The sequence below is a fragment of the Brugia malayi genome, assembly GCF_000002995.4.
Source record: "Brugia malayi strain FR3 genome assembly, contig: Bm_v4_Chr3_scaffold_001, whole genome shotgun sequence".
Classification (NCBI taxonomy): domain Eukaryota; kingdom Metazoa; phylum Nematoda; class Chromadorea; order Rhabditida; family Onchocercidae; genus Brugia; species Brugia malayi.
The window spans coordinates 11,089,104-11,104,659 of record NW_025062477.1 but is presented as its reverse complement, the minus strand read 5'-3'; the positions used below and the strand labels follow the sequence as shown (position 1 = coordinate 11,104,659).

The window sequence follows — 15,556 nt, the reverse complement described above, 5'->3', positions numbered from 1 at the left end:
ATGACAAAGTTGTTGGTATATCTTGCTTTCATCATTTATTGTGGCCAAGCTCCTAACCCAGCACCGATGCGAAATGGAGGAGGTATGCATCTTACCATTTCTTGTCACAGATATGTATATTGTAAGACACAAATCTAAGTATGTGCTCGGTGCATTCTGTAACATTCCAAAAATTTCTGCTGAAACAGCATTTGGCGGTGGAAGTAACTTCAGTTCGAATGCCAGTACGTTTAGTTTTGTAGCGCAACATGAATTACTTTGTCACTCAATGCTTAGGCAAAAAACTTGGAATGATTTGTATTATTGTAGGTGATAAGTTAAAAATGATTAAATAGTAGTTAGTAATCATTTTAAGTTATCTCAAAAGTTCTGCAATGTTAATGAATATTCCCCGGCATCAATTTTAGGCGCGGAGATTATCACAGATTATAAAGTTGACAAGTTATGGGATGATGGCTCCTTAATACAAACGACGCAAGTGGAAGAATGTATGTGCATTTTACAATGATTTAATTAATTGGAATTTCTTAATTTTGAATAAATAATCATTTCTGGAATTTGATTACTCTTCTTAGTTACATTTGTCGGTTTTATTCAATTCTGGAAGATATGAATTTATTTTAATGATTGTAGCAATGCTGCCAAATTGTGACAGAATGGAAGATGGAACAGTGTCTATTTTGGAAGAGAAACCATTGCTGTTTGTGCGAAACACTCTTAATTTGATAAAGTGAAACTATTAGAATTGATAATATGCAAGTGATAAAGGTTGATAATCACATTTTAACATCGAAAAATTCAATGTACTAATGAAAGGAAACCGAAAGACGGAAGTCAAATGAAAAGAAAAAACAAGAATTCGTATATTTTCATTCTATAAGAGAAATAGTAAATGATAAAACCTGAAATTTTTGTGTATATCATGGAGAAATGTTTCTTCGTGGAAAAAGCGAACTTATCTGTTTTTATAGGATTTTAGTGATTTTTTTAGTTTCTTTTTTGTTTGAAGCGTCTCGAAGAAGAATCAAGAAACAAAAAAAAAAAAAAAATTTCAGTATGAAACGTCAAAAAATTTTGAAAATTAATTTAATTTCAGCTGTTCCATGCAAAAAAATTTATAACGTTTCTTATAATCGAGTGCTGCATTCGATAAAAATTAAATGCTTAAAAAGACTGTCTGATTCATTAGGCATAAATCATTCTTATGTTTATAATTGGTAATGTTTAGAAAATGAAAATTACAATTGGGAAGAAGAAAGGACTATATTTAACAATGACTAAAGCGTAATAATTCTGAATTAGATCTGTTGAAAGCTATTTGCTAATTTACATAATAATAATATTAACTTATTCATTCGGATTTAAATTAAATATCAAAAAACAGTATGATATCTCCTAACTTTACTTGAAACATTTTTATATCTGTCGCATTGATTTCTTTTATTTGCCTTCGCTCTAATATATTTAAATGGAAAAAAGTGCAGTAAGTAAAGTAAAGTAAGTTGAAAAGCATGCAAAAGTGAAAGTAATCATAAAAACACACAACAACTATGACTACCAAAAAGACATTGATATTGCAGAATACAAAATTAAAACAAATTGATTTGCCGATCAATCAAAGAATTGAATCAATTTGCTCTTTGTAAATTTCTAAAAATTTAGAATGTACTAATTTAATTGCTAATTAATTTGATCTATGGCATTTTGCAGATTTCCAAATTTCCAAAAAAGGTGATATTTCTGACGTATTCCATACATTTTAATTGTATAAATGGCACAATAATATGATCACAATAGATAAAAGATTTGATAATTGTTTAGCTCAGACTTGTTATAATTAGGCCTGTGACATATCAGTTACTATTTAATTGGTTAATAATTTGCAAACTTCACGAAATATCAGCTTAATTTTTCATTTTTTCCCAAGCAATGAAATTATCGGTGAGTCAATCTAAGGTAATATTTACTTTTATCGGTGAGTCAATCTAAGGTAATGAAAGAAAGCATTAAATTTGGGTATAAAAAAAAATTACTTTCTAGGACAGCGTATCATCCACAGTAAGTGACGAAACGATGTTTCGCCTGGATGAAGGCCTAGCAGCTGTATTTCGTAAAAGGATTTGTATTAAGGTAGAAGTTGAGAAGAGATCCTTCATGGTTATGTACAATTAATTGATTGTTAACGTGGGATTGATGATGATGATGAATTCCTTATTAGGTTCCTAGGATAGTCACAGTCAGAATGTAGACAAAGAAAGGGAGAGAAAGGTAATTTAATGTTTAAACTAAGACACAATGTATGCAGAAAACGTAAGATTAGGAAACAAAGAGTTTGAGCTACAAGCATTATCGGAAACAAAACATGAAGAATCTATAGTAAAGACATGAGATTGGGGACAATGCATAAAGGATTTACAATATAAACATGCTGAAACAAAGAGTTTGATGTATAAGCATTACTTGGGATGGATTCATCGGACATTATTTCGCTTTCATTTACATTTTTATTTTTTATATTTTAGAGTTCATAAGACAAATAATGAGTGGTAAAATCTCAAATTTTTGTTTCCTCGTAGAATATATCAGTTTTTTGATTTCAAGAGATTCCTTAAAACACTTCTTAAAAAAGGATCTATTTAAAAAAAAAAAAAATAATGAAAAAATAAGAAAAGGAAACATGGACTCGTATACATTCATTTCACAAGAAATTGTACCTTAATGAATCAGTCTTTTTTTTTTGCTCATTTGTTTCAATTGACGTTAATACCAACTTCATAAATCAAATAAACAATACTAATGATATCAAAACAATACTTAATTAGAGAAGTAATAGAATTAATTAGGTGTCAAGAGAAATTTTCATTTGAAATTGAAAAAACCTGATATGGCTATATTCTTTTTAAACTAAAATGTCAATATAAACATACATCTACTTGTTTCAAAAGTTAATAAATGTGCAATTGCTCATTGTTAAGTTATTACTAACTATCATTTGCTTTTCCTAAAAAGTCAACATTATTAACTTTTAAGAGATTTTGGTAGTACTAAAATTTGATAGCTCAATTCAAAAAAAAAAAAAAATCGACAGATTTGCTTCCAAAATTCAGATCGCAAAACATTTGAAAGAAAAAAAAAAACACACTATCGAATAGTTAAATCCTGTTAATTCCTATCATAAAATCTAGCAATGATAAATTGTTATCGTTGGTCAAAAAGCGCTTTTATTGTTATACGTTCTATTCATTTTGTTCTTCCTTTTTCCATTCAACTCGAGAAAGTTAGAAAATAGAGCAAAACGATTCCATTGTCAAAGTATTTAAGATGCTATTTTTTTCATCTCCAACCATTATATAATTAATTCATTCTCTTCTTTATTTTCAATTTTTAAGAAAAAGCTTTTACATATTATATTTATCGGTGAGCCGATCTTTCTCGACCAAACTTCAAAAGATTACTCTCAAAAAATGTAGTAAGTAGGAATAAAACTTTAGGAAATATTAATTATAAACAATAATTATAATATCTTTTTAAGCTAAAATATGTGAAGAATTGTGTTTCTCGACAAAGCTTCAAAATTTATTGCTCTTAAATAATGTAGTAATTACGAGTAAAACTTCAGGAAATATTAATTATAATACGATTGATTTAATATGGCAAAATTGTTGGTATATATTGCTTTTATCATTTATTGTGGCCGAGCTGCCAACCAAGCAAACCAAGCAGCAGGAGTAAATGGCGAAGGTATGAATCTCACCTTTTTTGTTACGTCTATTATGAAACACAGGTTTAAATATTTGCTCTGTGCATTTTGTAATATTTCAAAAATTTTTGCTGAAACAGCATTTGGCGGTGGAAGTAACTTCAGTTCGAATGCCAGTACGTTTAGTTTTGTAGCGCAACATGAATTACTTTGTCATTCAATGCTTAGGCAAAAAAATTGGAATGATTCGTATTATTGTAGGTGATAAGTTAAAACTGATGAAATAATTGAGTGACAAAGCAATAATTTCAAATTATCTCAACGTGACATCAATTTTAGTCGCGGAAATTATCACGGGTTATAATGTTGACAAGTTATGGGATGATGGCTTATTAATACAAACAACGCAAGTAGAAGAATGTATGTGCATTTCAAATTAATAAATTAATTAAGTGGAATTTTTAATTTTGAATGCTTAATCATTTCAAGAATTTGATTACTCTTCTTAGTTTCATTTGTTCGTTTCATTCAGTTCTGGAAGAAATGAATTTCCATAATTATTTCTATAATTGTAGCAATGCTGCTGAATTGTGATAGAATGGAAGATGGAAGAGTGTCTATTTTGGAAGAGAAACCATTGCTGTTTGTGCGAAACACTCTTAATTTGATAAAGTGAAACTATTAGAATTGTTAATATGCAAGTGATAAAGGTTGATAATCACATTTTAACATCGAAAAATTCAATGTACTAATGAAAGGAATCCGAAAGACGGAAGTCAAATGAAAAAGAAAAAACAAGAATTCGTATTTTTCATTTTATAAGAGAAATAATGAATGATAAAAGCTCATATTGTTGTTACCTCGTCGCAAAAGATAAGATTTTCAACTTATCAGTTTTTATATTGATTTTAAGAGACTGCCTGAAAACTTTTTAAAAGAAAAGGAACTGTTTTCTAACAAATGAAAGAAAAAAGAAAACAAGAACTCATATATTTTCATTTCAAATTTTTATTTTCAGTTATTATCAGTGGTCAAAAAGTATTTTTTGTTTTCCTACGTTTTACAAACTTTGTTCTTCCTTTTCCATTCAACTCGAGAAATTTAGAAAATAGAGCAAAAGGATTCCATTGTCAAAGTATAGAAGACGGCATTTTTTTTCTACAACCGTTATAATTTGTTCGATTATTTATTTTTAATTTTTAAGAAAATGTTTTAGATACTATGTTTATCAGTAGGAAATGATCAATGAAGAACTTTTTTTTCTCAAAGCTTCGAAAGTTATTATTCTCAAATAATGTAGCAATTACGAGTAAATCTTTAGAAAATATAAGTTATAAAAAAAGAAAATTATATCTTTTTAAACTAAAATGTAACTACAAACATACATCTATTTGCTTCAAAAGTTAATAAATGCGCAATTGCTCATTGTTAAGTTATTACTTTTGCTATTCCCAAAAAGTCAAATTTTCTTAAGCTCAATTCAGAAAAAAAAAAAACAATATATTTACTTCCATAATTCAGATCGTAAAAGATTTGAAAGAAAAAAATAACTATCGAATACAATTGCTCATTGTTAAGTTATTACTAACTGTCATTTGCTATTCTTCAAAAACCAACGATTTTAACTTTTAAGAAGTAATAGAAATTTTCGTAATATTAGAATTCAAATGAAAATCAATAGATTTACTTCCAAAATTCAGACTGCATTTTAAGATTTCAGAAAAAAAAAAACAACTACCAAGTGGCGAAATCCTATTAATTTCTACCAGAAATTTTTCTTAATTCCTAACAAAAAAAGAAATTTCACATTTTTTTTGTCAAGTGTTTTTTATAATTTAAAAAAGCAATGATAAATTGTTATCGCTATAAAAAAGAAGCACTTTTGTCGTTCTACGTTCTACTAACTTTGTTCTTCCTTTTTCCATTCAACTCGAGATATTAAGAAAATAGAACAAAAGGATTTCACTGTCAAAGTATAAAAGACGCCATTTTTTCATCTCCAACCATTATAATTAGTTCGGTCATTCTTTTTTTCTCCATTTTAAAAAAAAATTCTTAGAAACTATATTTATCAGTGAACCCATATTTCTCGACCAAATTTCAAAAGTTATTATCAAATAATGTAGTACTTAGGAGTGAAACTTTAGGAAATATAAATTATAACACAATTGATTTGATATGGCAAACTTGTTGGTATATATTGCTTTCATTATTTATTGCCAAGCTGCCAACCAAGCACAGCCAGGAGCACGTGGAGCAGGTATGCATCCTTCCTTTTTTGTCACTTCTCTTCCAGGTATGTTTATCATGAAATACAAGTCTAAGTATGTGCTCTTGCATTCCGTAATATTTCAAAAATTTCTGCTGAAACAGCATTTGACGGTGGAAGTAACTTCAGTTCGAATGCCATTTACTTTTAATTTTGCAGACAGAGTGAATTACTTAACTACTCGATTGTTTTGCTAAAAAATTTGAAATGATTCGTGCTATTATCGGCTGATAAGTTAAAAAGAATAAAATAGCAGTAATCATTTCAAAGTAATGTTAGACAGACTTCCCTGGCACCAATTTCAGCCGCGGAGATTATCACAAATTATAAAGTTGACAAGTTATGGGATGATGGCTCATTAATACAAGCGACGCAAGTGGAAGAATGTATGTTTGTTTTATAAAGAATTGACTTATTAGCGCTTTTTAATTCTGAATAATTAAATTCAGTCCTGAATTTACATAAATATTTCGATGATTGCAGCAATGCTATTGAATTGTGATAGAATGGAAGATGGAAGAGTGTCTATTTTGGAAGAGAAACCATTGCTGTTTGTGCGAAACACTCTTAATTTGATAAAGTGAAATTATTAGAATTGTTAATATGCAAGTGATAAAGGTTGATAATCACATTTTAACATCGAAAAATTCAATGTACTAATGAAAGGAATCCGAAAGACGGAAGTCAAATGAAAAAGAAAAAACAAGAATTCGTATTTTTTATTTTATAAGAGAAATAATGAATGATAAAAGCTCATATTGTTGTTACCTCGTGGCAAAAGATAAGATTTTCAACTTATCAGTTTTTATATTGATTTTAAGAGACTGCCTGAAAACTTTTTTAAAAAAAAAGGAACTGTTTTCTAACAAATGAAAGAAAAAAGAAAACAAGAACTCATATATTTTCATTTCACATTTTTATTTTCTATGTTGATTTTAAGAGATTATTCGAAGCAGTTTTAAAAAAAAGGAACTATTTTTTCGCACAAGTATTTGATCATATTGAAACTGAAATTGTAAATCTTCGATAAGTTTGAATTTTCTTTTTTGCGATGATATTTGATCTCCAAAAGCATACAAAAATATTTAAAGTGAAGTACGCACCAAAAATTTTAATTGTAGAGACTTTAGAAGAAAGAAAATTTCAATAGTAACCGTTTTGATTTTTTCTTTCATGCAAGAAATTTACAACTATCTTGCAAGCCAACACTGCTTCTCATAAAAATTCGATATTTAAAACAATTGTTTGAGTACCTTTATTATTTATAAGATTGCTTCATATTGATTTCTAATATTAATGACTGGAATCTCAGTGAATCTGAAAGCAAATAGCAGCAAATGTTTCAATTCGGATAGTTACGAAAACATTTAGCATTGTATCAAGACATCATGCTGCTTTTTAATATCAGTGATTTAAATTTGAATGAATTCTAAATGCAAATATCAGAGCTTTCTATCACTTTTGCTATTACTAGCAAGTGGTTGCAAAGAGTAGCAGGTGGTAATAACTAGTACCAATTAGCACACGTAGTAAGTAAATTAACTAAAAGTCTTTGAAATCATCTAGCTAATTATTTAAGTTAAGATTATGATGATGGACTACGAATTTCAATGTGATCTTTATGTTCGGTTTTATTTTTGTGAAATTTTTTTAAGTTGCAAGCATATTCTACTTATGCTTTGTTCTTAATTTCTTGTTTTTTTTCTTTTTTTTTATTTTGACTTTTTTGTTCATATTTAGTCATATTTTAAAAAAAAAGAAAAAAAAAAGATAAAGAGAAATTTTATTGAACTTAAGAAATACCGCAAATGGAGTAAAAGCATAAGTGATTTGAACACTACTGCAAATATCAGACAGCTTATAATCAGCAATTATGCACTGAGATGTTAAAAAAACTCTATTTTTTAATAAATAACAATAAATTAATTTTTTTTTTCTGATTTCTAAGACATTAAAATAATCACAGAAAACACATAACAATTGTAGTTAATAAAGTGATATGTAAAAAGAAAAAATAATTGTTTGTGTATAAAAGAGAAAAAAATGAAATTGGCAAAAATAACGAAATATCATTTATTGATTAGAAATATTTAAAAAAAAAATGTAGCTTGTGAGAAAAGATTCAGTATTAGGCTTAAAAGTAAGTAAAAAGCGATGAAACAGTAAAAAAAACTATTAGACAGAAACCTTTAAAAACTAAGATTTGATAAAACAGATAAATATAATAAACAAATGGAAAATGAAAATGAAATGAAATTAGCAACAAAAAAATGTGAAAATGAAAATCAATAATAAAAAGTAGAAATGTGAATTATTAAACAAGAAGGATACTATATATTTACCAGTAATAGTATACATTGTGCAAAAAGAAGGTAATTTAATAAAAAAGTGAAAAAAAAAAAATTCAATCTATCGCAAAGAAAAAAGAACTATGAATAAATACATAATAAAAGAAACTACCATAAAAAATATGTGAAAGATGGATATAATAAGTATATTAATTACCATAGTTTGCTTCCGTCTTTCCGTGTTTAAAATACATAAAAGGAAAGAGTGTACCATCATAAAATTAAGTAAACTGTTGGAAAGGTATTTAATGCATTTTAGATTTTTAAGCACTTTTTAAAAAATTTGAACCATTTTAGGTCTTCAAGCAATTTCAAGAAATTTACATAATTTGCATAATTGAGAATGAAAATGAAGCAAAAAAATGATAAAATCGTCATAAAAACTGGCGTTCAAATTAAATAAACGTTAGCTGAGCATTAACGCTATAAATGATATATAACTTCAAGTAAGTAAAATGAGGCCATGATCCAAACATGAATGTAATTTTTTCAGGAAACCGAAATGGCATTCATCGTACAGCACAGAAGGTTCAGCTGATGTTAATACAAATTTGGCAAATCAAATAAGTACGAATAATTAATGATATAAAAGCAATATTTAATCAATTTAAAAGAAATAACATAATGTCAAGAGAATGTATATAAATTTTCATTTGAAATTAGAAAAACTTGACATGTTGATATTATTTTTAAATTAAAATTTCACCATAAGTATACATTTATTTGCTTCAAAAATTAACAAATGTGCAATTGCTCACTGTTAAGTTATTACTAATTCTCATTTGCTATTCCTAAAAATCAACAATATTAGCTTTTAAGATGTAATAGAAATTTTCGTGATATTAAAATTCAAATGAAAATCAATAGATTTACTCCCAAAGTTCGGACTACATTTTAATATTTCAGAGAAAAAACACTATCGAGTGGCAGAATCCTGTTAATTCCCTAAAGAAAAGAAAATTTTCTTATTTCCTATCAAAAAATGATAGAAAATGCAAAAATTTTTTGTCAACTGTTTCTATAATTAAAAAAGCAATGATAAATTGTTATCGGTAGTTTAAAAAAAAAGCATTTTTGTCATTCTACGTTCTACTAACTTTGTTCTTCCTTTTTCCATTAAACTCGAGAAATTTAGAACAAAAGGATTTCACTGTCAAAGTATAAAAGACGCCATTTTTTCATCTCCAATCATTATAATTAGTTCGGTCATTTTTTTTCCCATTTTTAAGAAAAGTTCATAGAAACTATATTTATCAGTGAACCCATATTTCTCGACCAAACTTCAAAAGTTATTACTCTCAAATAATGTAATACTTAGGAGTGAAACTTTAGGAAATATAAATTATAACACAATTGATTTGATATGGCAAAGTTGTTGGTATATATTGCTTTCATCATTTATTGTGGTGGTCAAGCTGGTAACCAAGCAGGTAGACAAGTTGTGGCAGGTATGCATCTTTCCTTTTTTGTCACTTCTCTTCCAGGTGTGTTCAATATGAAATACAAATCTAAGTATGTGCTCTGTGCATTCTGTTATATTCCAAAAATTGACGATGGAGTAACTTCAGTTCGAATGTCACTTAAGATTAGTTTTGCAGCACAACGTGAATTATCATGGGCTAATAAGTTAGAAATGATAAAATAGTAATAATCATTTCAAGTTATCTCAAAAATGTTATGTTGATCAAATATTCCCTGGCATCAATTTCAGCCGTGGAGATTATCACAGATTATAAAATTGACAAGTTATGGGATGATGGCTCATTGACACAGACAACCCAAGTAGAAGAATGTATGTTAATTTTATAAAGGATTGATTATTAGCACTTTTCAGTTTTGAACAATTAATTTCAGTTCTGGAAGAAATGAATTTCCATAATAATTTCTATATTTGCAGCAATGCTATTGAATTGTGATAGAATGGAAGATGGAAGAGTGTCTATTTTGGAAGAGAAACCATTGCTGTTTGTGCGAAACACTCTTAATTTGATAAAGTGAAATTATTAGAATTGTTAATATGCAAGTGATAAAGGTTGATAATCACATTTTAACATCGAAAAAATTCAATGTACTAATGAAAGGAATCCGAAAGACGGAAGTCAAATGAAAAGAAAAAACAAGAATTCGTATATTTTCATTCTATAAGAGAAATAGTAAATGATAAAACCTGAAATTTTTGTGTATATCATGGAGAAATGTTTCTTCGTGGAAAAAGCGAACTTATCTGTTTTTATAGGATTTTAGTGATTTTTTTAGTTTCTTTTTTGTTTGAAGCGTCTCGAAGAAGAATCAAGAAACAAAAAAAAAAAAAAATTTCAGTATGAAACGTCAAAAAATTTTGAAAATTAATTTGATTCCAGCTGTTCCATGCAAAAAAATTTATAATGTTCCTTATAATCGAGTGCTGCATTCGATAAAAATTAAATGCTTAAAAAGACTGTCTGATTCATTAGGCATAAATCATTCTTATGTTTATAATTGGTAATGTTTAGAAAATGAAAATTACAATTGGGAAGAAGAAAGGACTATATTTAACAATGACTAAAGCGTAATAATTCTGAATTAGATCTGTTGAAAGCTATTTGCTAATTTACATAATAATAATATTAACTTATTCATTCGGATTTAAATTAAATATCAAAAAACAGTATGATATCTCCTAACTTTACTTGAAACATTTTTATATCTGTCGCATTGATTTCTTTTACTTGCCTTCGCTCTAATACATTTAAATGGAAAAAAGTGCAGTAAGTAAAGTAAAGTAAGTTGAAAAGCATGCAAAAGTGAAGGTAATCATAAAAACACACAACAACTATGACTACCAAAAAGACATTGATATTGCAGAATACAAAATTAAAATAAATTGATTTGCCGATCAATCAAAGAATTGAATCAATTTGCTCTTTGTAAATTTCTACAAATGTAAAATGTTACTAATTTGATTGCTAGTTAATTTGATCTATGGCATTTTGTAGAATTTCAGCGATGGTATTTTCAATTTTTCTTTGGACATATTTCATACTTTCTAAGGGTACAAATGGCTTGTTGATATGATTACTACAGATAAAAACGATTTGACATTCTGCGACAGTCTTTGTTGATAAATAATCGTTATCATTAAACCACGTGATACATCAATATGCCATTTAATTGATTGGTAATTTGCGAACTTTACGAAATGCTAACTTAATTTTTTATGTTTGCCCAAGCAATGAAATGAACGGTGAGTCAATCTAAGGTAATGTTTACTTTTGAAAGAAAGCATTAAATTTGGGTATTTAAATAAGAGTTTAGAAGTTTACCCAAGCAACGACACCTTTTCTTATATTTTCATTTATGTCACTTGAAATTTCAGCAATGAGCAATTTTCCTCTGCATTTTGGGTTCGAAATGATTTTTCAGTATTTGGGAATTTTACAGATCATTTTAGATTTATTGAAATTATTGCAGTTTTCTTTGCAATCTTTGCGATGATTTAGTAATTAGCATGCTACTTGGAATTCCAATAATAACCGGTTTCTTCTATTTCCTTACTCCGGAAATGTCATGTAATATTCGGTAATCTTTCATTTGCTAAATTTGTTTCTCTTTGTATTCTGCGACGATCAAAAATCCATTTTCATCCGGAATTATTGAAATTCGTAATTTCTTTTTTACAATTTTTAAGGTAGATTACAGTAACTGGAATTCATTGATAGCTAACATTCATAAATTTTAACAATCATTCTGGTAAGTTTCCGGAATTCCGATCTTTAGTGCCATGAATATGGCTACATATTATATAAAGTGAATTGTAATATATGTGAAAGTTTTAATTTAAAAGAATTTTATGAGAGAAAGCTAAATGGAAGAACAGTTTATTGTTTTGGATGTTGGTGGACGTTTATTTAAAACAAAAGTAACAACGCTCACTTCGATCGATGGTTCTTATTTTCAGCAATTGTTTACTGCAAAATGCGATCATTTATTGGATTCGGTAATTTGCTTTTCTGAGAAGTAAATTTGGAATTTTGCTAGTAACTTTTGATAGTTGGTTCTAAAAAGAATAAAGAATCAATGCTAACTATTGCTTCAATTTAAAACTTCAAGATTTCTACTCTTTAAAATGATTTATTTTTTGCAAAAATATTCATTTAATATTTTATGCAAAAATCACTTCAAATTTCATTTTCATATTGATGCATAAGCTTCGAATAAAATCTATTTGTTTTTAAAATTGAAAAAAGACATAATAAGTGAATTAAGATAAAATTTGTTTTAATTCTTAATGGCATACAAATAAATCTAACAAGCATCTGCGATGAATTAGTGAAAACTAATTAAATTATAATCAATTTTTAGAATGGTCATTTATTTATCGACCGTAATAACGATGTATTTCCCGTAATTCTCGGTTATTTACGCCATGGGAAAAGTTATCCTTTGCCTGTTGATGATTATAAGTTAAGTTTAATCATTTATGAAGCTCAATTTTACAAACTTCCTGAATTGATTGAAGCAGCTGAGAGTGTCCGAAGTTGCATGAAACGAAATTTTATCCCATCAAAATCATTGGTTTCATCCAGCAATTCATCAGGCAAACAATATTCCATGCAAAAGTTTAAAAATGCTTCGTTAGCAAAAGAAATGACAACAAAATCACTTTTAACTATTCGTAAGATTTCTTATTAAATTACTTTAATTTTTAAATTTCAGAATCTTATATATGTCTGATATTTTAATTTAATTTTTAATTGTTACATTTCCAAATTCTCACATTTTTTTGACTTCTAAATATCAATTCTTACATGTTAGGAAAAAAGCTTAAATGATTTGATTCTATTGAATATGTAATTTGTCATATGGATTAAATGCTTAATTATCATTATTGTTATTAATAAGCAGAAAAAATTAGTGAGTGATAATTATTTATTACAAATTACTGCTTAATTAGTGGTTGTTAGTTAACTGATAATCACTGATTAATTAATGTTTATCAGTTACTGAGTATATTATATAATTATGATTATGCATTTGACGGAAGAAATATTACAATGCAATAATATGAAAATTATTTTTTTTTAATTTTAATGCAGCAATGGCACCGCCACTACCACAAAAATTCGCTGACGACAATGAAACATTGTTGAAACAATTTGTGAGAAAGCTATCAAAAAAGCACAATAAGGATAAAATTGAAATTGGTCCACCAAATGAATTCAAGTATTTTAAATTTTTATAAGAAGAGAAAATTAAACAAAGAAATAAGGAAAAAGCAAATCGTCGAAATTACAGATAGTTAATGCAAAATGAAATATTTAATAATTCCGACGAAGTAATACTCTGAGATATTTTAAATTAAATCTTTTAAATATTACTTACTGTTTTTGAAGATTTTGATAAGATTTAAAAATGGCTGAGCAGGCTAATATCCTAATATTTGCAAATTATAAAATAATTAAGCAATATTCAATTTTGAATTGTTAAATTATAGCTTAGTGTGCTTATATAATGGCTAAAATAATTTCAAAAAAAAAAGTTTAAAAGTCCCATAAATTCTACAAATCAGATATTAGAGAAAAAAATAAACAAAATTCATTGTTTTACAGAACATTCAATGTTGCATAATTATTGTTTGTGCATTGTAATAATTTGAAAAATGAATAATGAAATGAATTATTGAAAATGATTTTAAATAAGAATTGTTTAAATCTAAAGGCATATCGTACATATTGGACAAATGGACGATGGTCAGAAAATTGTCATTGATCATAGTAGCAATGATCAAAAGACGATCAAAACTATTGTGCAAGCTATTTGTGATGAAATTTCATCATTACCGGTATTTCAATTTTGAATTTAAAATTAATTTAAATACAAGAATGATTTTCAAGTTATCATCCAATAGCATACTAAGTTTCATTTCAATGACGTATGAATGTTTTGTGGGAGTATTTAAGCAAATCACATTGGTTGTTATCTAAATAAGAGTTAGAGTGAATATTAAATCCAAGTATACAAACATTAGATTTTGAATTGAAATTTAATTGCATTACAATTTTATAATAATTAAATAAATGATTGAATTGATTATTGAATTGTTAATAATCAATGAATTCTACTAATGGAATGTAACTAAAGTGCAAAAAATTTAAATTCTACAAAGTTTTTTTTATAATATCATGAAGTGCTACTTATTTGTAACATTCTTTTCTGCCTTCTACAAAATATTTCTCATTTATCCTACATTTTTAGCTCATTTTCACATCGTTTTAACGATGAACCAAATACAAACATTAGCATGATTGTATTCAGTATTAAAATAAGAGTTACAGTGAATATTAAATCCAAGTATACAAACACTACAATTGAAATTTAATTGCATTACAATTTTTGATTATTGAATTGTTAATAATCAATGAATTGATTAATTTCATTAATGGAATGTAACCAAATTGCAAAAAATTTAAATTGCACAAAGTTTCTTTATAATTTCAATTTAACATTGATTCAAATTCTTCAATTTTAATATTTTACTATCAAACTTTTACAATTCCTTTCAGTAACATTTTGTGCTAAATACAATTAACTTTTGCTATTTTTATACTGTCTTATCATATTACTATAATATCAAATTTGCTTGCATATCAGTTAATTAACTATCATCTATCATTTCAGATAGTTTACAGTTTGATAGATGCAGACGAAAATGCAAATTGTAGTAAATCGGTTGAAATCTTTTTTACTGAATCAACCATTCAAGCATATCACAGTGATATGCCCTTATCACCTCAAAAGTTATCAACCAGTCTGCGAACCGGTTTCTATGATAACTGTTGTTATGAAATAGCACGAAGTGATAAGACAAAAAGGTTTCGCATCAAAGGAATTAAAAGTAGTCCAATTGTCACTGATATATAATCAGTAATTAATTAGTATAAATGTTGAACTTTGCATTGTGACGTAAATTTGACGTTTTTGTTATTGAATTGCTAAAACAATAAGCTACTACTCTGTTAATTTGCTGATACAAACAGATTCTGGTATGAATTTATCAGTGCTTATGTACTGTTAATATTAATTCTTTCATATTTTATACTAGTGGTTTTCAATTTTATTTTCTTTATGTCAGTCATTTTATTCTTTTCCACTAGCCCTTTAATTTAATCATTTAATTTTTTAATTCCTTAACTGCTTAGATGAATTTCTTAGAAAATGGAAATTTGCCGATTGAAGAAGTATCATTTATGCAAACTTTGA

The 15,556-nt window shown here is 27.1% G+C and overlaps 5 protein-coding genes across 5 annotated transcripts; all 5 read left to right on the top strand.

Annotated features, from left to right (window-relative positions):
- On the top strand, window positions 1-734 carry Bm9842 (Uncharacterized protein; the record flags this gene model as incomplete). Its single annotated transcript, XM_001895422.2, has 3 exons — window positions 1-82; window positions 408-488; window positions 634-734. 3 exons carry the CDS (start codon window positions 1-3, stop codon window positions 732-734), a joined length of 264 nt encoding a protein of 87 aa, XP_001895457.2.
- A 2,916-nt stretch (window positions 735-3,650) lies between these two features.
- Bm851 (Uncharacterized protein) lies at window positions 3,651-4,376 on the top strand (the record flags this gene model as incomplete). The annotated part of the gene is made up of 3 exons (XM_001894547.2): window positions 3,651-3,741; window positions 4,040-4,120; window positions 4,276-4,376. The coding sequence occupies 3 exons, from the start codon at window positions 3,651-3,653 to the stop codon at window positions 4,374-4,376; spliced, it is 273 nt and encodes a 90-aa protein (XP_001894582.1).
- Window positions 4,377-5,878: 1,502 nt separating this feature from the next.
- Window positions 5,879-6,553, top strand: Bm9844 (Uncharacterized protein; the record flags this gene model as incomplete). The annotated part of the gene is made up of 3 exons (XM_043080839.1): window positions 5,879-5,960; window positions 6,275-6,355; window positions 6,453-6,553. The coding sequence occupies 3 exons, from the start codon at window positions 5,879-5,881 to the stop codon at window positions 6,551-6,553; spliced, it is 264 nt and encodes an 87-aa protein (XP_042936773.1).
- Window positions 6,554-9,680: 3,127 nt separating this feature from the next.
- Window positions 9,681-10,315, top strand: Bm9845 (Uncharacterized protein; the record flags this gene model as incomplete). The annotated part of the gene is made up of 3 exons (XM_001895424.2): window positions 9,681-9,765; window positions 10,029-10,109; window positions 10,215-10,315. 3 exons carry the CDS (start codon window positions 9,681-9,683, stop codon window positions 10,313-10,315), a joined length of 267 nt encoding a protein of 88 aa, XP_001895459.2.
- Window positions 10,316-12,161: 1,846 nt separating this feature from the next.
- On the top strand, window positions 12,162-15,217 carry Bm5959 (Uncharacterized protein; the record flags this gene model as incomplete). Its single annotated transcript, XM_043080838.1, has 5 exons — window positions 12,162-12,293; window positions 12,659-12,971; window positions 13,393-13,519; window positions 14,015-14,138; window positions 14,975-15,217. The coding sequence occupies 5 exons, from the start codon at window positions 12,162-12,164 to the stop codon at window positions 15,215-15,217; spliced, it is 939 nt and encodes a 312-aa protein (XP_042936772.1).
- Between the last annotated feature and the right edge of the window lie 339 nt (window positions 15,218-15,556).